Source organism: Diabrotica virgifera, chromosome 7 (assembly GCF_917563875.1).
Source record: "Diabrotica virgifera virgifera chromosome 7, PGI_DIABVI_V3a".
Taxonomy (NCBI): domain Eukaryota; kingdom Metazoa; phylum Arthropoda; class Insecta; order Coleoptera; family Chrysomelidae; genus Diabrotica; species Diabrotica virgifera.
Genome location: NC_065449.1, coordinates 172,158,727 through 172,181,465, shown reverse-complemented (window position 1 = coordinate 172,181,465; position 22,739 = coordinate 172,158,727). Strand labels below are relative to the sequence as shown.

General features: G+C 31.6%; 1 protein-coding gene across 2 annotated transcripts in view; it reads left to right on the top strand.

The window, feature by feature from the left end:
- Positions 1–22,739, top strand: part of LOC114329416 (uncharacterized protein CG3556) — an 850,435-nt gene that overhangs the window by 627,563 nt on the left and 200,133 nt on the right. For both annotated transcript variants that reach the window (XM_050655236.1, XM_050655235.1), the window contains exon 3: positions 17,696–17,827. In XM_050655236.1, the coding sequence (XP_050511193.1) occupies positions 17,725–17,827 (103 nt within the window). In that variant the 5' untranslated portion in view covers positions 17,696–17,724. The remainder of the gene's footprint in view (positions 1–17,695; positions 17,828–22,739) is intronic.

The window sequence follows — 22,739 nt, the reverse complement described above, 5'->3', positions numbered from 1 at the left end:
AAAATGCCAAGAAATTTAACAGAATCAACGGTACTGATCTGGCTGTTATTAAGAGGTAAGGGTTGAAGAGCTCCTTTATAAGACAATGCTACTGTTTTATCTACGTTAAACGAGAGTAAATTTGAGTCAGACCAGGTTTTTATTGTAAGTAGATCAGTTGCAATATTTGAGTTGCTCCAAGTGATACTGGTATCATCAGCAAAAAGAAAGATGTTTCCATCGATTTTTAAATTAGTGATGTCATTAATAAAGATAAGGAAAAGTAGAGGACCCAATACTGAACCTTGAGGTACCCCACATACAATGTTTTTGAGACTAGAGTCTTTATCATTTGCTCTAACCAGTTGTTTCCTATCTTCCAAGTAAGATTGGAACCAATCTAAAGAAATGCCTCGAATTCACTCGAAAAACCAAGCAAAAGCTTTGGCATAGTCACAAAAAACGGTGGCAGTGTAAAGATTATTGTTCAGTGCTTGATAAACCTCATGTAGTACAGAAAACATGGCATCAGTGGTGCATTTATTATTTAAAAAGCCGAACTGATTTGGTGATAAAATGTTGTTTTCAACTAGAAAGGACATAAGTCGGGCTTTTATGAGTCTCTCAATAATTTTGGAGAGTACCGGTAGTAGTGCAATAGGTCTATAATTGCAGGTATTAGATATTTCACCACCCTTATGAAGAGAAATAATGATGGCTGTCTTCAGACACTCTAAAGGCCTTCACAGGCAACTAAATTTACCTTTCTCAAAAGAATCATTAATTAGTGAGATGAGGACTTCTAACACATTTTCTGGAAGATTAGAAAAAATTTTGATCAATAGACCATCAGTACTACAGGAAGATTTGCTTTTGATACTATAATTGTTTGGATTAGTTCAAATTTAACGACTGGTTTTATAAATAATGAATTCGAGACCTTTCTTGAATTAGGGAGATATGAAATGGGATTTTGTTGTGGCAAAATAGTTGATGTAGTACATATTTTTACTCACATTAACAAAGTATTCATTTAGATTTTCAGGGTCTGGAAGGGAAAATGTTTGAGCAGTGTGGGTTTTATTTCGAAGATCGTTTATTATGGACCAAGTTTCTTTTGCAACACTTTTGGAGCTTCCCAGGCGGTTCTGGTAGTAGACTTTTTTAGCTGATTTTATAAGTTTAAGAAAGTTTGCCGTGTACTTGGTAATATATTCAATGATAGAGACGTTGGTAGTAAATTTCTTGATATAGAGAAGAGAACGCATATTCTTGGAAGATATTCGGATACCTTTAGTAGTCCAGGGTTTGTGATGTTTTGGCTTAATTGCAATTAAAGGAAATGCTTTATTGAAGATGCAGATAAGCTTATCTAAGAATTCACTGAAATTATTATTCACGTCCATGGCAGGAAAGCGCCACTCAGAGGTTAAGCATAAATTTTGGAATTTACGAAAGTTCCGGGTGGAAAAAATCCTGCCTAAACGTCGGGTTTTCGAGGAGGGTTTGCTGGAGATATTAAACTTCGTATAAACTGCTTCATGATCAGATAGTCCAGCATTAATAATTGTAGAGTGGACATCAAGTGGTGAGAAATCTGAGGCTGTATAATCAATTATGGTAGATGAAGTTTTTGTAATCCTTGTAGGAGAATCAACGTGCATTGTTAGACCATACGATTCAAATATGTTGACCAAGGATATTCGTGTAGCACAAGCAGCAGCATAATCAATGTTAAAGTCCCCGCATAAAATTTTTCTACTTTTATGGGGCAGGTCATCTAACAAATTTAGCAGGTTCTGAAAAAACAGTTCCACGGAAGAAGCAGGTGATCTATAAATGCAAATAATATAAAGATTAAGATTCTTATTGTAAACTAAGGAAAACTCAAAGGAGGCTTCACTTAACAGAAAGTCATATTTTGTTACCAAAGAAAAATCATTACTCGTAGACAAAATTAGTGTCCCCCCATAAGCTGAGCTTGGACGATCATACCTAGCAATTGTGGTGTATTTATCTACAAACAAAGGCTCGTTGACTTCAAGCCAGTGCTCTGTAACCGCAACTACCGGGGGAAACCCTAATTCCTCTAGGAACAAAAACAATTCATCAGTTTTGTATCTTATAGAACGAATGTTAATCAGAACCATGCTAAAGTTGTTATCACTAAAACAATTTGAGGATTCTAGTCCCTCAGAACATGTCGTGATGTTTAAAAATTTCGTTTTGGAGAGACAGCGGAATAGTAATTTCGGTGACATTCCCTTGATTTTTGCAGGTGGATAATTCTTTCAGAAGTGAGAAAGGACCTATAAGTATTAAGATCAGCTTCCACCTCATCTGGACCAATTCCATAGGCATTGTTGAAGTCTAGCAGAATTTGTCGTAGATCTTCTGTCTTAGTGGGAAGTCCCTCGGAAGCCAAAAAGAGTTTAACGCTTGTGTTGGTAAATCCATCGTAAAACACTGAAGCTGGTTGGTCATGTAGATAAGAAAGATGAAGTTTAATGGCTTTTAAGATATCCGGTTCCCTTAATCTGGCTAGAAGATATCGACTATTAGAGTTATTGGTTAATCGAACTCTTGGTGGGGTCAAAGGATCCAGATTTATCGATGGTTCTAAAGTATCCTTCTCAACGAAATTTATTGGCGAATGGAACGGATTCTTAGATTTACAAACTTCGATGGCTTGCTTGTCTGTACGTATGTTTGTGTTTTCTACTTCATCTTTGTTCTTGCGAGAATTGGTAATTGGATTTTCCAAGGTGACAGGGCTTCTGAGATTCTTCGGATTCTTATGTGACTGAGATGAAAGCGTTGGTTCAGAATAGGAAGATTCTATAGACCATTTAATGTTAACACCATGTGGCCAAATTTCCTTATTAAATAATAAGTTAATAGATGTTTTAGATTTTATACCTATTTTGAACGAAGACCCAGTTGTTGTGTCGGCATCTTTAAGGAGTTCGTAACATCTAATATATTCCTTAATGCCTAGCCTCTCTTTAATATAGTGCACCACTTGTATAGGGGTGTACGTTGGTGACAAGTTACTAATAACTACAAAGTGACATTTATCTTCTGTACTTTTTAGCTTTTGCTCTGGACTTGGTTCTAAATGTCGGGACTCTTCAGTTTGGGTACTTGCGGTGGTATAAGATATATTTTTCTTCAATATCTCTTTTTTAGTTGGTATAGTAGATATATTTTTAGTAAGACTGCTCATTTGATTTGAAATTTCACCGATATTTGAAGAGAGTCTTTCTAATCCCAACTTAATCTCAGTTGAATTTGTGTCTTGGATTTCAACCTTGATAGTCTCGTCTGAAGAGCCAAAAAAACTGACGATATATTAAAAATGTTGTGTTCCATCCGTCTTAGCGATTTTAAAAGCTTTTCGGGATTCAGCACGTTGTTTAGTTTGTGGATCTCGTCAATTTTTTTCGTAAGATAGTCCAGTTTACCGTCATTTTTAGTTAATAGATCATAAGTCTCGATGAAAACAGGCAAATTGTCATTTAGTTTTTTAGTAACTTGAATTAAGGCCTCAAAGTTATCTAAAGGTATCTGATTTTTTGATAAATTTGTAATTTGGTTGTTTAAATATCTTAAACTTGGAGAGTCACATATTGTACAAAAGAATCTAAGATGGGAAAACTTTTGGTCCAATAGGGCTTTAGTAGTGGTTTTATTTAGTCCCGTACATCTCATACAAAAATTTCTTCGGCACTCTCCGTTACATCTTAACTGATTGTATTTATCTGAGTCAGAATATTGGGTAAGACAATGTTCACAAGTATACGTCATTTTCAAGGTTAATTGATTACGATGTGCAAAAATTAACTAGGTCGATGTGATGGTAGTAATAAAAAATTTGAAACACTTACAGCTAGTATTCACAACATATAAATCAAAACAAATAACAAAATGTGTAAACACAAGAAACAAATCAAAACATACATCCGTACACTTCCACTGCTGGAAAACGAATGAACGTTTGTTTTCATCCATGTTTATAATATGTCGTTTCGATTTTGATTTGTATTGTTTTACGTTCTCATTGATGAAGTAGATTATATATCCACCTATTAGGTAGTAGATAGAGTTCTTGTCTTTTGTGTTCATGTCTATTACATATATCTAGTCATTTTTCTGAAAAATCTTGAACTTTGCTATTACTTTTTCCATTAGCTGAACTGATTTTATGTCAAATTGTTAATAATAAACTGTTACTTTTTCCATTTCTTTGAGGCATCGTTTTCGTGAACTAGTGTTTTATAAGTTTATTGTAGCATACATCTGATCAGATTAAAATCATTTGCTTTCCGCCGTCTTTGGATAATTTGGCCAATTTATAAAATATATCTTTTCTGTATTTGTACTCCCTTCTACTATACTTTCTCTGTATGTATTTGTGGTCTTCCGGATATTTTGGTTTTGTTTCGATCTGTTTTTTTTTTGTTTTGTGTCTATGGTTTCGGATGCATGCCTTTTTAAATCTATAAAGCTGATGTGCTTTTTAAGGTTGATTCTATTTTTGTTTTTCGATAGTTTGTTTGACAAGGAAATGATTATCGTTAATATACCTACCTTTTATCAAACCATGTTAGAATTTCCTTAGCGTGATATAGATTCTCCATATTTTTCAATCTATTGGTATATATTTTTTGCAGATTTCTCCCAAAGGGGGTAAATTTTGACCACAATGCATGTTTTTAATTAATAAGTTCAAAAATATTTTCAATTTTAAACACATTATTTTTTTATTTGACTTTAACATCATTCTAGATATCCTCATATTTTGTAATAAAAAAAATTCCTTATATTTTACGAAAAAAAAAATATTTTCTGAATTTGGGTCAAAGACGAACTTTCTTGGCTTTCCATGTTCCAATTTTATATTAAGAGGAAACAGTAGCGATCAACAGGTAGCAACAAACGCGTTCCAAGATTGCGGCTCTAATTTTGAATATTTTGTCGAGATATTTGGCACACATATTCGTAATATAATAAAGAATGGCGGTACAGAGCCCAATTTCAGAAATATGTTAGTACATACAGGGTGTCCCAGACTAATTTAGCCACGCTATATCTCTTAAACGAATAGAGATTTCTGAATGGGACAAAAAGTGATCTATTCTACTGGTAATACACTTTAATATGGCGTATAAAAAAATATCCCCTAAATATTCATCCCGTATTTACAACCCCTAACTTTAATTCGTTTAATATCACCCTGTATATTTTTTTTCACTTTTGGATGTGGTCTTCCATTGTCTATTGAACAGATTTATTAAAAATAAAATCGGTTCGTAAATAATCAAGAAATCAATTTATTTTTTATTTTTGTTAAGTGTCCGAGACCAATTTATCCAGGCTATATTTCTTAACAAAATAAAGATTTTTTAAAGGGACAAAAACTGATCTATTCCATTTTAATATTAAACTATTTCCACTTTATAATGGCGAAGAAAAAATCATCCCCTTAATATTCATCCCTTAGTTACAACCCCTAACTTACATTTTTTATTAGCACCCTGTACATTTTTTTATAATTTAGGTTAGGGTCTTCTATCGTCTATTCAACAGATTTTTTAGAAATAAAATCGGTTTGTAAATAATCAAGAAAATATCAGTTTATTTTTTATATTGTCAATTATGTGTCCCAGACTAATTTTTCCAGGCTATATCTCTTAAACGAATAGAGATTTTCGAGTGAGGCAAAAATTGATCTATTCCATTCGTATTACCCCTTAATATGGCGCAGAAAAAAATCATTCCCTAAATATTCATCCCTTAGTTACAACCCCTGACTTTAATTTTTTTAATAGCATCCCGTACATTTTTTTATAGTTGTGGATGTTGTCTTGTGTCGTAACAAAATTAAAAAATAAACTGGTATTTTCTTGATACCTTACAAATCAATTTTATTTTTAAAAAATCTGTTGAATAGATGATAGAAGACAACATATCCAAAACTATAAAAAAAATGTACAGGGTTCTATTAAAAAAATTTAAGTCAGGGGTTGTAACTAAGGGATGAATATTTAGGGAATAATTTTTTCTGCGCCATGTTAAGGTGTATTACAAATGGAATAGATCAGTGTTTGCCTCATTCGAAAATCTCTATTCGTTTAAGGGCCAATTTCTCATATCGAGTTCAACTCCAGTTTAACCTGAACTTTAAGTAAACGTCAGTTTAAAGTCAAAATCGTCTTTCTCAATTCCCGTTCAACCGATGGCAGTTTAAACTTGAACGATGCTTGAACGGTGGAATTCGGCCGTTCAAAGATTTCAGAACTCAGTTCAGATGATTTCATGGACTACGCATGCGTTGTATTAACACGAAACGCTGTCATAATATAAATATATCCTATTTTATTATATTAAGCCTAACGATAAACGATAACATTATTTGTGTTTTTATAATATTTAGTTATAATTATTAAAATGACTATTTGACTATAAATACTTAAATTTAACTTTATTCAAAAACAGCATAAAAAAGGTAGTTCAAAATGGCGACAGTTTTTTGCCTTTTGCCATCTATTGGCATTTCTCGAAAGCTGTAGAACGAGCACTGACATGAACGCGCAATGAGAAATGCATTCCAAACAGAACCGGAGATCACCCGTGAACCCGGTTCAACTGAACCATAGATTGACGCAGGTATGAGAAATCGACCCTTAAGAGATATATGCTGGAAAAATTAGTCTGGTACACATAATTGGCAAAAATAAAAAATAAACTGATATTTTCTTGATTACTTACAAACCGATTTTATTTCTAAAAGATCTGTTGAATAGACGATAGAAGACCCCAACCAAAACTATAAAAAATGTACAGGGTGCTATTACAAAAATGGAAGTTTGGGGTTGTAACTAAGGGATGAATATTTAGGGGATGATTTTTCTTCGCCATAATAAAGTGTATTATAAATGGAATAGACCAGTTTTTGCCCCGTTAAAAAATCTCTATTTTGTTAAGAAATATAGCCTGGATAAAAATTAGCACTTAATTAACAAAAAAAAAAAAAATTGATTTCTTGATTATTGACAAACCGATTTTATTTTTAATAAATCTGTTGAATAGACGATAGGAGACCATATCCAAAACTATAAAAAAGTATACAGGGTGCTATTAAAAAAATTAAAGTTAGGGGTTGCAACTAAGGGATGAATATTTAGGGGATGATTTTTTTCTACGCCATATTAAAGGGTATTAAAAGTAGAATAGATCACTTTTTGTCCCATTCGAAAATCTCTATTCGTTTAAGAGATATAGCGTGTCTAAATTAGTCTGGGAAACCGTGTATATGGAAATTACTCTACAACTAAATAAAATATTGAAAAAAGAAGCCTGTACCGCCATTAAGAAAGACAAAAAAATACACTTTCTTCAAATAAACTTTTTTATCCCCTGCCTAGATTTTGTGTAATCTTGGAACTACTAAAAATCGATTTTTTTTTTGATAACAATAAATCGAATGTCACTGACTTGGCAACATTTCGCGCCTATGTGTATAAAAATTATTGTTTTCGATAGTATAAACGTCACTGTCAGTGTCGAAACGCACTGTTACCTCACTTTTGAAAGTTTGCAAAACTTTCGCAATATTGGACCGCGTTTGTTGCCACCTGTTGATCGCTACTGTATCACCGTAAGTTAATACCTTCTATTATGTAGAATTGGATGTAAGAAACATTCCAATATTGAAAAAAATTGTTTGTTGAACGTGTGGCGACGTAAATTAGTGTATACTCATATTTAGTAATGAAAACAATTCCCTGTATTTTACGAAAAAAAACAATATTTTCTGAATTTGCGGTCAAAGATGAACTCCCTTGACCTTCCATTTTCCAATTTTATATTAAGTTAATACCTTCTATTATGTGGAATTGGATGTAAGAAACATTCCAATATTGAAAAAAATTGTTTGTTAAACGTGTGGCGACGTAAGTTAGTCTATACATATTTTAAAATTTCTTTAGTTCTAAGTTCAGAATGGTGATTCCTGTTTTTGTTCAGTTGTAATTAAAAATATGTTTTACTAATGTGTATTTATCATTTATTGATATAATAGTAACATATAAATTACGAATGCACTATTTTATTCGAATCTTTACTATATTACGAATATGTGTGTCAAATATCTCGACAAAATATTCAAAAATTAAAGCTGCAATCTTGGAACGCGTTTTCGGCGCGGTGATGTTGCCTCTTAAGCTGTGACTGGATTAAGGTGTGTGGATTAATTAAATGAAACTTTAGTTTTGAGTGTGGTATAAACAAAAAACTTTGAGTGTGAAATAAGGAGAAAAACTACAGCTTTTCTTTCTCAATATTCCAACAATTCAGGATAGAGAAATAGTTAGGTATTTATGTACCAAGTCAGTAAAGTGACTCTTTATCGAACGAGTCTGATATTATGAGCAGAGCGAGCGTAGCGAGCAAGGCGAATAATAGACGAGTTCGATCAAGAGTCTTTACTGACGTGGTGCATACAAAATTTTATCGCCAATCATAAAAAACATTAACACTTACTTAATACTTACTTAATTACATCCTTCTAATGAAAAAAGAGTGTGTGTACTTTGTACGCACGAAAGAAATTATACTTCTATTACCATGATTTCAACGAAATAAATATGTTTTAAGCAATTTTATCGTATTTATATTTAAATAATATACTAATTTTAATACTTAAAGTAAAATACCAAAAATTAAAAATACCGTTAATAGTTACGTCATTGTTTATGAAGTGTAGTGTAGCCTGCCGCAGCGAAGTTGATTTGCCGTGATGAATAGTAGACAATCTAAATATGTAAATAATATTTGCTAACAAATTATCAGTACCTACATATCTATCACCGTCCTATATATAATAGAATTAACAAAAACACGATTTCATACTATATTCGCATTAATACGAAACTTAAAAGATTTAAGAATTCTTTTACTTTTACACAAAATAAAAATTTCGTATGACAGTAATGACAGAAGGCTCTTGCTTGCATGATGGGCAATTTCGATTTTTAATCGATAGTTGTTAGGTATCAATATTGAATCCCTAATTACTAAATCTGTAAAGTTGTGATTTATGTTTTAAAAATGTAATTGCAAAATACTACAGAATTTCATTTTCTGACATAAATTTAATTAATAATAACGTAAATTTTGTACAATATTTTTAATAATTAAAGTAAATAAATTTTAAGGTCACTCAAATAAATAATTGATTACTGCCATCGACCACTTACATTCAATCTCAGTTGATTTGATTAATCGCGGCAGGTAAAGTAAAATTCTTCTTTCGGTACAATAAAGAGTTACTTTACTGCCGCAAATGGCGGCAAATCAGTACAATAATGAATGACTTTAGTGACGGTTAGCGATAAATAATATTGTGTAGTAATCACTGCATATTATATTTATGTAAATATGTATGTATACAGGGTGTTTCATTAATAATTGTCCATATAGTAACTGGAGAAACCTTAGCATAAAATACGAAGATTTAACCTAAAACGCTTAAATAAAATGTGGTTCCTTACTGAGTTACAGGGTGTTTTGTCTAAAAATTTAAAAACTATTTTTGCTCAGCATTTTAAAACTATTCGACGTATCCTTTTCATACTTGGTAGAAAGTGCGACTACTATACACCCTGCTAAATTATGATAAACAAACGTTTGTAGCTACTACCAGAGGCGCACGACAGGGGATAGTGAATGGTTGACCCTTCTCAAATTCTACGCCACTGGAGGAATTACTACTTTAGTGCCATTTTTAGATTCTCCAATACTTTCTACGAACATAATATACTCCTCATTGGTAACGATAAAGTCATTAGTTTTCGAGATATTTGAAGTTAAATATGAAACGGCACAGTTATTTTGATTAATTTGCGATATGATTCATATGATTAAAATTTAAAAAAAAAAATTGTACCCAGTACTTTAAAACTATTTGGTGTATCCTTATCATTCTTGGCAGAAAGTGTAGGTACTGTACACCCTACTAAATTAAGATAAATAAACGTTTCTAGCTACTACCAGAGGCGTAAGACAGGGGATATTGGCTGGTTGACTCTTCCCAAATTCTACGCCACTGACGAAATTGCTATTTTAGTGTAATTTTTTGATTTTCCAGTACTTTTTATGTAAATAAGATACTTTTAACTCGTAACGATAAAATGATTAGTTTTCGAGATATTTAAAATTAAAAATAAAGCGACAAAATACATTAATCAAAATAACCGTGTCGTTTCAGTTTTAACTTCAAATATCTCGAAAATTAATGACTTTATCGTTACGAATGAAGGGTATATTATTTTTATAGAAGGTATTGGAGAATCCAAAAATGGAACTAAAATAGCAATTCCGCCAGTGGCGTAGGATTTGAAAAGGGTCAATCATTCACTTTCCCCCGTCGTACGCCTCTGGTAATAGCCAGAAACGTTTGTGTAACATAATTTAGTAGTTTGTACAGTACCTATACTTCCTGCCAAGTATTAAAAGGATACGTCGAATAGTTTTAAAATTCTGAGCAAAAATAATTTTTAAATTTTTAGATAAAACACCCTGTAACTCAGTAAGGAACCACATTTTATTTAAGTGTTTTAGGTTAAATCTTCATATTTTTTGCTAAGGTTTCTCCAGTTACTATATGGACAATTATTAATGAAACACCCTGTAGAATAGAGTATACAGTAGGCAGTCAAATAAACAGTATGGAAATGAATAATGAGATGTTTATGATTATTTATATATTTAGTAAACATGATATAGGGCCTTGCAAACATTATTCACGACGACATTTACGATAAAACATATACTAGAGATGCCTTCTGGCACGACAAACATCGTTAATTCTAGTCCGCAATTCCAGAATGTCAGACGGTTTATCGATCTACTTCTTTCAGCATTCCCCATATTATGTATGCATCAGGTGGCGTTAGGCCTGTTGAGTGGCGATCTCCCAAAATTCTCGCGCAGTATTCGAAGAGACTCCCTGTCCGTATGGTGTAACCTCAGAAACTTTTTTTATGGTGCTAGAAAGGTCACCAATGGAGACACTGCGAACGGCAGCCAGATGGTTGGTGAAAAGCGAGTCGTGGGTTCGAAACTAGCTTTTGGAACGTGGAATGGGGCCAATAGAAGAAATAGTTAAAGATAAGACAAAAGAAGGTAAATTAGAGAAGAGAGAGAAACAGATAAGAAGATAGATAGGTAACATTACCAAAGATAAGGGAAGATAGAAAAAGGGCGCCACTTAACTTTGTGGGAAAACCTGAGAAAACCTGTGGGAAAAATTGAGAAACCTTAGAGACGGAAACAGGTAAGGAAAGATAATTAGGTTCTGAGACCAAATACCAGAAAAGATATGAACAGTTAATTAGTTAAAGAAATAAATGTTGTCAACACACTACATAAAGAAATAATAAATATATTGGGTGACAGTCGTACACCTAGTTACATATAAAACTTATTCTGCGAGATCTTTCTCCTTGTCGAAGATAATATAGTGATAGTTATGTTACTTAGCAAATATTTAGAGGTAATCTATTTTCAGGAAACTTATTAGGAGTAGATAAATAAAAATCGTGAAATAAACAAGAAACAATATATTGAACAAATGGTTCACCAGAAGGGTGAATCTAAAAAAAACAACAAGAAATAAAGAGGAAACAATATACACAAATAAAAACTGCACCAACAATTAATGTGTGGTTGGGTACAGGAAAAAATACACAGTAATTATGATAAAAGAAATACAAGTATCATATTATAGTAAAATCATGCACAATTAAACGCACAGTCAAGAGAGCCTGGTTATGAATTAAAAAAATCAAAATGAAAAATCTCTCTGTACTGTTTTAGGGCTTATCTCGAGATAACTGATATGGTAAATTTAATGATGGATAGAAAATATAAAGAACAAATATATAATAAAATTAAAGGCAAAGCATAGCATACAAAGTTAACAAAAGTTTATAGTTCAAAATTCAGAAACCACCTCTCACTCGGTTTTATAGAAAATAGCCAATCGCACAGCTTTTAATTAAATAGTTAATGTTTAATAATGAAAAGTTCTTATTTAATGCCTTCACCACAGATGAGAAAGGGTTAAAGTAGCCTTCACCACAGATGAGAAAGGGTTAAGGTAGATAGCCCGTATATTAGCTCTACTTTTGGAGATAATTGGATGTAGGTTTAACTAAGACACTTACAGTAAATCTGAAGATGTTGCTTCTTAAATTGCACTGAATCTACTTTTACTTTAACTAGTAATCAAGCACTGAAGTTACTTATATGGTAATTTGAATATAATCGGATGTTAGATCCAAATACAGATACGATAAGCGAGTGAATACCACTCAGATAAGATATATTGTAGATGAGGTATTATATACTAGACAGACGTCTGCACCCCAAGATACTTAGCCACGAAGTCCTTTCTTAATCGCAATCTTTGCGATGCTTTTCCTCTAAAAAAGTGGGGTTATATCCCCTGTCAAAAAAAAGTACCGATCTATTTCGTTTTTAGATAAAGTAACGGTATTTTAGTTGTAAAGTGTTCAAAAAATATAGATCCTTTGAATTAGGGTAGCGCTTCAAACAGACCGTAAGAGAAAGGCAACGAACCCAACGGGATGTTAGTAGGCTAGTAAAAGGTTTTTAACACAATATCAGTACAGAACTTTTATTACTTTATTTTCAAACGTTATAAAAACGGGACTAGTTTTATGATGCGATTACTCGTAGTTTAAAATTGTCTTTATGCAGAAAAATTCTAACAATACTATTTTGTTAGGGTCTCTATAAGCTATTTGCATTTGTCATACCGACAACGAAATGTGCCGTACCGTTATAATAATAATAAATTTAGCCAAGAGCAGTTATTTACTGAAACGGCCATAGGCGTACCCGTAATGAGTGCTAGTGGGCTTAAAATTTGATCCAACAGGTATATTAACACTAGAAAATCAGGCTTACCTTACCTACCTAAAAGGCCGGAAGGGATCATTTTGGCCCCACGTTCTTTAATCAATTAAAACTCAGTTTAAAGAAATTAAATCTACTCTAGACGATAGAATCTGATTTTATTTTATCAAAAACATTCGGAACACCATACAGTTTGCAGTTTGTGATATTTGCCATACATTGCCTTGTTACAGCCGCGGCAATGATTGGAAGTATGATTTCCTTTACAAAATATTTTCAACCGATATTTTTGTCGTTTTTGGGTAGTAACAGTGATAGTTGTTGGTAGACCTGGTGTTGCTAGGCGTAGTTCCAGATTTCGGGAGGCAAGGTATGGGGCCCATAATTCTTCACACAGCCGAAGAATAAATTTACAAAGACTGAGTCTACTTCCCGTTATTTCTCTATAAATAATAAATAATCCATGCATTTATTGCTTCCAAGTAAAGAGTATTATAAAACACGTACATAGGTCATCGTCTTGAAGTTATTTTTGTGGTATACAGACGCGTCATTTGGTCCTCTACACCCACAATTGTATCTTTGTGTTCACTCGTGTTCACCAACAATTTTATCTTTATTACGTAGATGATCAGTACCAGTATAATAAGGGTAACCATTTACAATAAACATACATAAATATAGTTTTACCCATCCGACAGGAATTTGAAAGGAAGGCTCGTCGAATTTCCCAGAAAACGATAATAACTTACACAGGGCCAATTTGGCCCCTTTATACTTCTGTGGTAGATTTGTTAGAAAACCATTTAATAAATTTAGTAAACAATATTTTTTTGTGCTTAATAAGTCTTTGTATCAAAATATTAAAAGTCATAAAATATGAAATTATTATTGCCTCAAATAAAAAAACTACAATAACTTCAAATCGCAACAGGGGAAAAATTGGCCCCTCCGACTTTCTAGTGTTAATTATTTACTAATCCTACGATATAAATAAATGTTAAAACAGATTTCCCCGTCCTGCTGAAAGTATTGTTGATTTTAAGCTTGGACCGTTTTCTAGACCTTTTCCATATGACCGAAAATAGTACTTCACGATATAAGTTTTTTCTGCAAAACTGATAACCATCCTAAAGCATTTAACATTAACACGACAATAACATAAGAACGTTCGGAAACCAGTCAGTCCGTTTCGGTGAATAACACTTACCAATTTAAGACATAGGCGTTTCAGTACTGTTTATTTTGCCGCACACCGTATAATATGAACAAGTTACTCTAGTATTAATATTAGAGTGAAAATTAGTATAAATCATAAATAAAATAAAGCCAACAATTTGGACAAACTGTTCCTGTTCTTTAAAACACTTTTATAAAAATAATTTGCAAATGTACACTATACTAGTAATGTACACTGTACTAGTTCATTAAAATTAAAAAAGTGATTGTAGTGTACTGGACTGAGTGCATGAGCGAACCAATCCCAGGATTCATCTTATGTTATACCACTGTCACACAATGAGCCGAAATATTTGCTTATAGCAGTTATGACTTGCGGAATAGATAAGGACTCTCAACGAGAAGATGGAAAAACGGAAAATGGAGGAACCGAACCACTTACACGATATCGCGCTATGACGCTAAAAATTTTTCGACGAAGGAAAAAATATGAATATCATTTTCATAACACGAATCACTATAAATAAAAACCTAAATAAAAATTTATGCAGCATATCTAATCTTATCCAGATCCATAAACCGCTGCTTCCGTTATTCTAGAAAAGTATAAAAAATACAGTGGGCACTTTAATTAAAGCTACAGAAGAGGTTTGTAATACTATAAAACAGAAAACTATCAACTATATTGCAAAAGACAGATATATTCCTGTACGTATATAAAGAATGAATGGGAAAACAAAAGTATTTTGGAAGTGTTTTTTTTTATTTATTTACGCTGTAACCACCAGGGTTATTAGCGATCTAAAAATATAACAAAGGTAAAGTTAGTAAAGATTACAATAATTGATACAGTCCAGAGTCTTTGATAAAACTTATTGTGTTTTTAACGTTCGTGTTGATTCCTAAGGCTTCCTTTATATTCTTTGGGATAGCGTTCATTTTCTTGTTGCTTCATATGTTTTGCACTAAATTAATATATGCTTTACGAAGAGTGATGTTTCACAGTTTTCACACATAGGCGACACAGTTCGCGTAAATAGGTGTTTATGTTTGCGATGCATTCCACTAATTTTCTACGCACTTAAGACTTTATCTTTTATTTCTGACTTCAGGTCATCGGAAGAAACCTCGTTAATAAGAATGGAGTCCTGGCTGAAGGATGCTAAATGGGCTAGTCTTTAGAGGAATTTACAGATGAGTCGGAATCTTCTCCCGGAAATGTTGTCAAAGTTTTTATTACATCGCGTAAACCTATATGTTTGCCAAGTTTTCCTATTAATTTGGTGCTTTTGGTTTTCATTCTTTTGTCGGTATAATATGGATGTAAGTCCGATAGAAACTTCATAAGTGCATGAGAGTCTTCTGAATATAATTTTGGTACGCTGATTATGTCTTTTGCTCCTTTTATATTTTCGAATAGATCCACTACTTGATCGAAGTTTAGTAATTGCATTTTGCTTTCTACATATTCTCTAACTGGTTCTAGTAATGTTTGAAGATTTGATGTCTCATCTGTTAAGTTTTTGTCATCAGTTTTGGTTTTTTTCTTTAATTGAAGTTTAGGTTTTTCTAAGTTGTCTTCGGTGGGTGGTGAGATTTCATCTTCTAAGGTTCTTTTTCCTGTTGCTTTGTTCGAAGTTATCTGGGGTTCGTGAGTATTCGTGTGTATATTTTTATTTGCAGGTAAGTGTTGGCTTGTTTCAGGTGAGGTTGATTTTTGTGTTTGGGTATTAGAGGATGACTCAGACGATGTAGGTGTTGCGATTGTAGTGTTAACTGAAGAAGTGGTCACATGTGTAGGTTTGTTTTGTAGTGAAAGTTGTTGGGATGGGTTTATTGATAAATGTGGTATGAGTATCGTTTGTGATGTGGTTTGAGAAGGCTTAGTAAGTGTGGAGGGAGTGGTATTTGAAATTTTCGGAGTATTTTGTAAATTATCTTGTTGAGTATGATTTATTGATGAATTTTGTCTTATCTTTGTTTGCACTGCATTATCATTTTAAGGATGGTTATGAGGGAAAATATTTGGACAATTAGCTGCCTGGTGTCCAGTTAATTTTCATTTGAAACATGTTTCGTTTTGGGTTATAAATATGCGGTATGATGTTTGTTCTAACTCGATGATAAAATTTCAGGTAATAGATGGTTGTCTGGCAAAGGTGAAATGAAAATTTGTCGTCGGAAGCTTAGAATATGACTGAAAGCAGGATTGGTTGCTCCTATTCGTAGGTATGATATATCTGAGAGAGGATTTAGACCTAGTTTTATTAATTCGTCTTTAATTAAGTTAGAAGGTATACTTGGACATACACCGGACAGAATTAAGCGGACTGATGGAGTTATTAACCTTCTTGCTTCTAGTATATTTCCATTTACTTTTATCTTCTTTGTTTCTGCTATGAATTTATCTACTAAGTTTTTAGATGATAGATATATGCATATTTTACCGTTTGATATCCTTCAGGATAGTCATTAATTGTATAATTCTCTAGAGTGTTAAATAAAATAGCTTGTTCTCTGTCTGGGGTTAATATATTGTGTGGTTGGCTAACTGCTTTTGAATATGATATTTTAAATTTATTTACAATCTAACATCGGTGCTGTTTTACAGTTTTCGCTGCGATATCCGTTCATGGAATTAGATAATATAAAGGTAATTTTCGTGATTTATTGAAACATTCAAATCCAGATAGACCCAAATAATAAATTTTGTCTACTCACAATCAAAACATTCCGTATACAAATCACATTTCACTAGTAGTTTTTACTTTATTTACTTTTAAATTTGTTTCTGTAATTACTATTTAACTAGCACGATAATTGAGTACAAAAAATACGTGTTACTTGGTCGCTTGCTGAACATCGAATCAGTTTGGAAGTGTTTAAAATAGTTATTTTTCTAATTAGTGCGGAAAGTGATACCTTCCCGCACGCGACTGCTGTTGACCAGAACGACGCGATAGCGGAGTTTGGGCAAGCAGTCGAGTGCGGGAAATACACTTTCCGCTTGAGTTGGGATCAATATTTTTTCTACGGTCGTACGTTTGGAAAAAGCCTCAACAAATAGAGTTATATCAATTTTTATTTACGAGTCAATACAACATACAAGAGTATGTAATACAAAAATATACGCAAATTTTAATCATTTGGAGAAACTTTCCTATAAATGTTGCAAATTTTGTTTCAATCTATTTTTTGATGTGACAGGAAAAATTTTAAATTGATACTAGGCAAATATAGACGTTTCGTTTAGTTATTAAAAAATGGAACACTTTCAATAAACTGATACTTTTTTGCAAGTGAGAGTCAATATGGAGACACGTCAAGTAGACCTGAATATTCCTGCGAAATACTTGCCCAACGATGTACCACACAAGGTATATTCCCTATTTAAAATTAAAACTTTTTGTTAATGAAAGAAAAGGGTTGTCAAATGACAGATACCTTTAAAATATCTCTCATTTAGAAGATAATAATTGTGTTAACGAAGTGAATCATTAAAAAGTTATCAGAAATTGGTTACATATGACTTCCAAGCTTTATTTATAGTGAATCAAAAGTGCTAATAAAAATACCGTTTCTTTTGTTGCAGATTTTTCATGGTGCTTTGCTAACAACAAGATGGTTTACCTTCCCCTAGTAGTTGGCTTTTCGCTGGTTGCTTTTGGATACTCCCAAGATTTAGAACTCCAGCATGCATCTACTGTAAATTATGTCTTTAGAGGTAAGATATAATATATTCGTTAACATATATATTTTTTCCCGAAACTGAAGAAATGAAAAGAGTGTACACACACTACACACATACAGAATGAACACACATGTATGTATTTACGCCACGATTATAGTAATATAAGTAGTAATATAAGTACATATTTCAATTGTTTTTTGATCATTATGGCACAAAATATATTTTTATTTATAAATAATACTTTTTCTCGTGTAAAAAATCAGATTTCAAAAAAAAATTATTAGTAATTTTATTTATCATGGAATCTGATTCCAGTTATAAATTCCAATTGGCTTACTGAGAAGGAACTGTGCTTTACAGGAATGTGCTTTACAATTGGTTTTAGTTTCGTTATAATCGGCATTCTGGTAAGATCGTAATTTACAGTTTATTATTTGTTGTTTCCGGTGGTGGACAATTTACGCCACGATTATAGTAATATAAGTAGTAATATAAGTACATATTTCAATTGTTTTTTGGTCATTATGGCACAAAATATATTTTTATTTATAAATAATACTTTTTCTCATGTAAAAAATCAGATTTCAAAAAAAAATTATTAGTAATTTTAGTTATCATGGAATCTGATTCCAGTTATAAATCCCAATTGGCTTACTTAGAAGGAACTCCAAGTATTCGCTGATGCCGAATAAGGTTTATACCAAACAACTAATGTATTTTTTCAAAAAAAAAAATAAACAAATTCGCTGTTAAGTGTATTTTCTTGTGGCGTATAAAGTACGCCACGCGTGTAGTTATGTTATAACTTGATGCACGGGTAGTTAAAGGTTAAATCAAACATAAATATCCTATAACTGTTGATGAAGTGTACATACAACACAACAAGTTTATGTTCAATATAAACAAATAAAAATAATACACTATAAAACAATATATAAAATATTCAATACAGTAAATAATAAAAACAAATCTGAATGGTCAACACTACAACTGTCAAATAAGTGTTACCAATTTATGTCAAATTGTCACCTTCCTTCGATCAGAGGTTAAAATGTGTTCCGGACAAATGTGCATCATAAAATGGCTTTATAATCCATTTATTTAAATTAAATGAAACACGTTATGGTATCTTTCTTTAAGTTTACATTGATAAAAATCTTCAAATTCATGTATACGCGTATATAATAAAATATTTCTAGTGGGCATAATTCCAGTCTACTTCGCTAAACGATTCTAAAAAGGAACAGACCTATGACTGAAACATTTTGTGTTAGTATCATGTGACGTCCCTTGCTATGACGCGGATGACGTGCAATGGTATTTATATTGCACGAACCATAGGTACTTGTTTTCAAAAAAAAATAACCCACTAATACATGAGCACTGTAATACAAAAATTAAAGCTAAAACATATTATATTATTGAATTCCACAAATTTAAATATAAACTCATTTATTTTAAAATACGAGCTTCAAAATTTATCGGTCGTACAAGCAGAAAACTGAAAACCAAAAAACGTATGAGTATTTGAAATAATTTATGTATTCTACAAGATCTAGTTCTTTCTTTTAAAATCTGATATGCTCAATATTAACACATTTTAGTACTATTTTGTAATAATTGTAAGTATATAATTAGCAAACATCTATATTTGTAAAAAATATACAGTGAGCACGTAAAGGTTGAAATAAATTCATTTTCTCGAGAATGGACGATTCTGGAAAAAATCTTGAAACAGGTCAATTTTTATTTTTAAATTATGACTTTTTGGCTATATTATCACAATAGTGACGTCACCCATCTGGGCGTGATTACGTCATCGATGATTTTTCTAAATGAGAATAGGGGTCGTGTGATAGCTCATTTCAAAAGTAATTGAATTTTCTATTCAGTAATATGTATAAACATTAACATAATTATTTATACAGGGTGCCCAAAAAAATTTTTTTTAATTAAACTTATTGACATAAATAGAAGAATGTATGTAATTTATTTAATTCAAAATACATTTTACCGCTCTCAGAAAACAGAAAAAAATGTTTATTTGAAAAATAATCATTGCTGTTCGCTTAAATTAAATGTTCAAACTGCCAAGAGGCAGGTGGCTGCTTTAATATTGAATATAAGTAACAACCAATATTTATCTGTCAAATAAACAATTTTTCCTGTTTTCTGATAGCAGTAAAATGTATTTTGAATTAAATAAATTTAATCCAGGGCGCATCTGTTTTGAGATGGACGTTGAGAGGTGACTCAAATTTTTTTGCAAAAATTGCTTTAAAATAATTCAAATAATATTAATTGAGTTATCCTTCCACTCAAAAAGGTCCGGAACATTGTTTAAATAATCAAAATATCAAAAAATGAAGGAAAAATTTGAATTTTTTCTTTAAAACTTTAAAATTATTCATTTCCGAGAAAAGTTGTACTGACATAAAAGTTGCGTAATATAGTTAAAATTTTTAAAAATTCTCACCCTTGTTGCAAAATAGCAATAATTGCAAAAAAAACATCAAAAAACAAGTATTTGCCTTTCACGTTTTTCAACCATTTATGCTACACTTAGGACCTTCATATTTTACACAGGAAAACTGTGATAAAATAAAACAATACTCTAAAGTCCATTAAGATCGGTTCAACAGATTTTTCAAAATAAATTTTGCAATCCAGGTTTAGCTAAAAAATTCAATTTTTCAAAATGTTGCAGGACTAAAAATAAAGCAGATAGCAAGTTGAATTTTTTTTGCATATAGAAGAGTACCGTATCTTTCATTTGCAATTTGCAGAATTAAAATTTATTAACTAGCACGGCGTCAAGATTTTTTAAATAAACATTAATTTTTGGTGCTACGCGCAGGACAGCGGTGTTCGATTCACACAAGTTAATTTCCACCAAAATTTCTTCCAATCTTTATATAATATATTATTTGTTTACTCTATATTTTGTTGTATTTTAATATTTTATTTCTATAAAAATCAAACTAATTTGATTATTGTTTGTGAGATATTGTTTAAACAATTGCATATGTTTAAAAATAATAAAGTTTTATTCTCTAAGTTAAAATATATTAACAAAGAAAAAAGCTAAATAATTTCTAAAAAAAGTGTTTTTTCAAAGGACAGTGTACGTGTTTTTATTTTGCAATAAACAAATTAATTTATTTATATTGGGACCGTGCAAGTTCGGCAAAGCGACCCCTATTTCTACGCTCTATACTAAAATTCGCACTTTTAATTATATTGGCCAATTATATTAGTCCTGGTTACTGGATAATTGTCAAGGCCATAGTCCAAAAAAATAATAAGAAGAAAAAATAAGATTCAGGTTATGTTATGAAAACGTCAACAATTGTATGTAGTAAATAAAATTAGTTATTAAAATGCAGTACTGCAAGCAAAATAAAATTAATTAAATTTACCTTTATATAATAATTGCATATCATATCAATATTGTGGAGCAATATATAATTTTTCTGCCTCATTGACAGAAGGTATGAAATATACGTCAATTTGACAATTTCAATTGACAATATGAATTATTTAAGATAGTTGAAATATTTCTCCGCGACTCGCGCAGGGTCGTTTCTCGTTTCCCCTTCCAAGTACTTGCACACCGCGAATAGAAATGTACTAAAAATTAAAATGTATCAATCATTATCAAAGGTCATTTGTATGCCCAATCAGAGCAAACTATCCGCTGTCATGCGCGTAGCACCAAAAATTAATGTTTATTTAAAAAATTCCTGACACCGTGGTGGTTAACCGATTTTATTTTTGAAAATTGCTAATCAAAGGTACAGTGTTGTTCTATATGTATAAAAAATTCAACTTGCTGACTGCTTTATTTTCAGTCCTGTAACATTTTGAAAAAATGAATTTTTTTGCGAAAGCTGGATTGCAAAATTTATTTTGCAAAATCTGTTGACCCGATCTTAATGGAATTCATAGTATTTTTTTAATATATCATAAAGTTTTTCTGGATAAAATATGAAGGCCCTAAGTGTATTATAAATGGTTGGAAAATGTAAAATGCAAATACTTGTTTTTTTTATATGTTTTTTTTCCGAAATTATTGCTATTTTTAAAAATTTTAACCCATCCTATATTGTAGGAAACATATATGATATACAACCGTTCAAAGTTGACCGGCATTTGTGACGAAGTTATGCATAATAGGATGGTAATTTTTGATCCATTACCTTTTTATTTTGGTCCTCTTTCAACACATACATTTCCATATCTTTAAGAGACTCATAACATACATTATAATAACAAAAACGATTGGTATTACGCATGAAAAATTCTAAAAACACCAAAATCTCAATCAAAAACTAGGTTGAAGAAAATAGAATTTCAAAGTTTAAAATCGGTATACGTTAAATAATGTATTTTTTCGGCTTCTCATACAGCAGTTTTCTTTATTTTTTTTTTAATCCGAAGTAAGTCGAGTAGAGTCACCTAACTAACGCATTATTAAATGACAAAAATACTTTGGTTTTGTAATGATAAATTTTCCCAAAAATGGCCTTTTTTGATAATTTGCCCAGATTAAAGGGGATCCTTATACGTATTATTTATCACACCTATTTTAAGACAAATACCCAACACCCTTTTTAAAGAGCCGAGTTATCACCATAATTTAGAAAAATAGCTTTTCCCACAAAACTCCACGTAAATTTCATATCTTTAACCACCTAAACGTAAACTTTCTTAAATGTAACTTTAAATTTACCGCTAAGAAACAACAAAATGCAAAGTTCCATTAAAGAGTGAGAACCTGCCGGCTACTAAATGTTTCATAAATACGAGCGCAGTAAAGGTTTTAATATTAAGGATCTTGAAATGGGTTTTGGCGTCTTTGAGTTAAACTCGGTAGAATTTTAAGTATAATTTTTACGGAAAATCCTACTGATTGCGCCAACTCAATATTACATTTTAACTACTA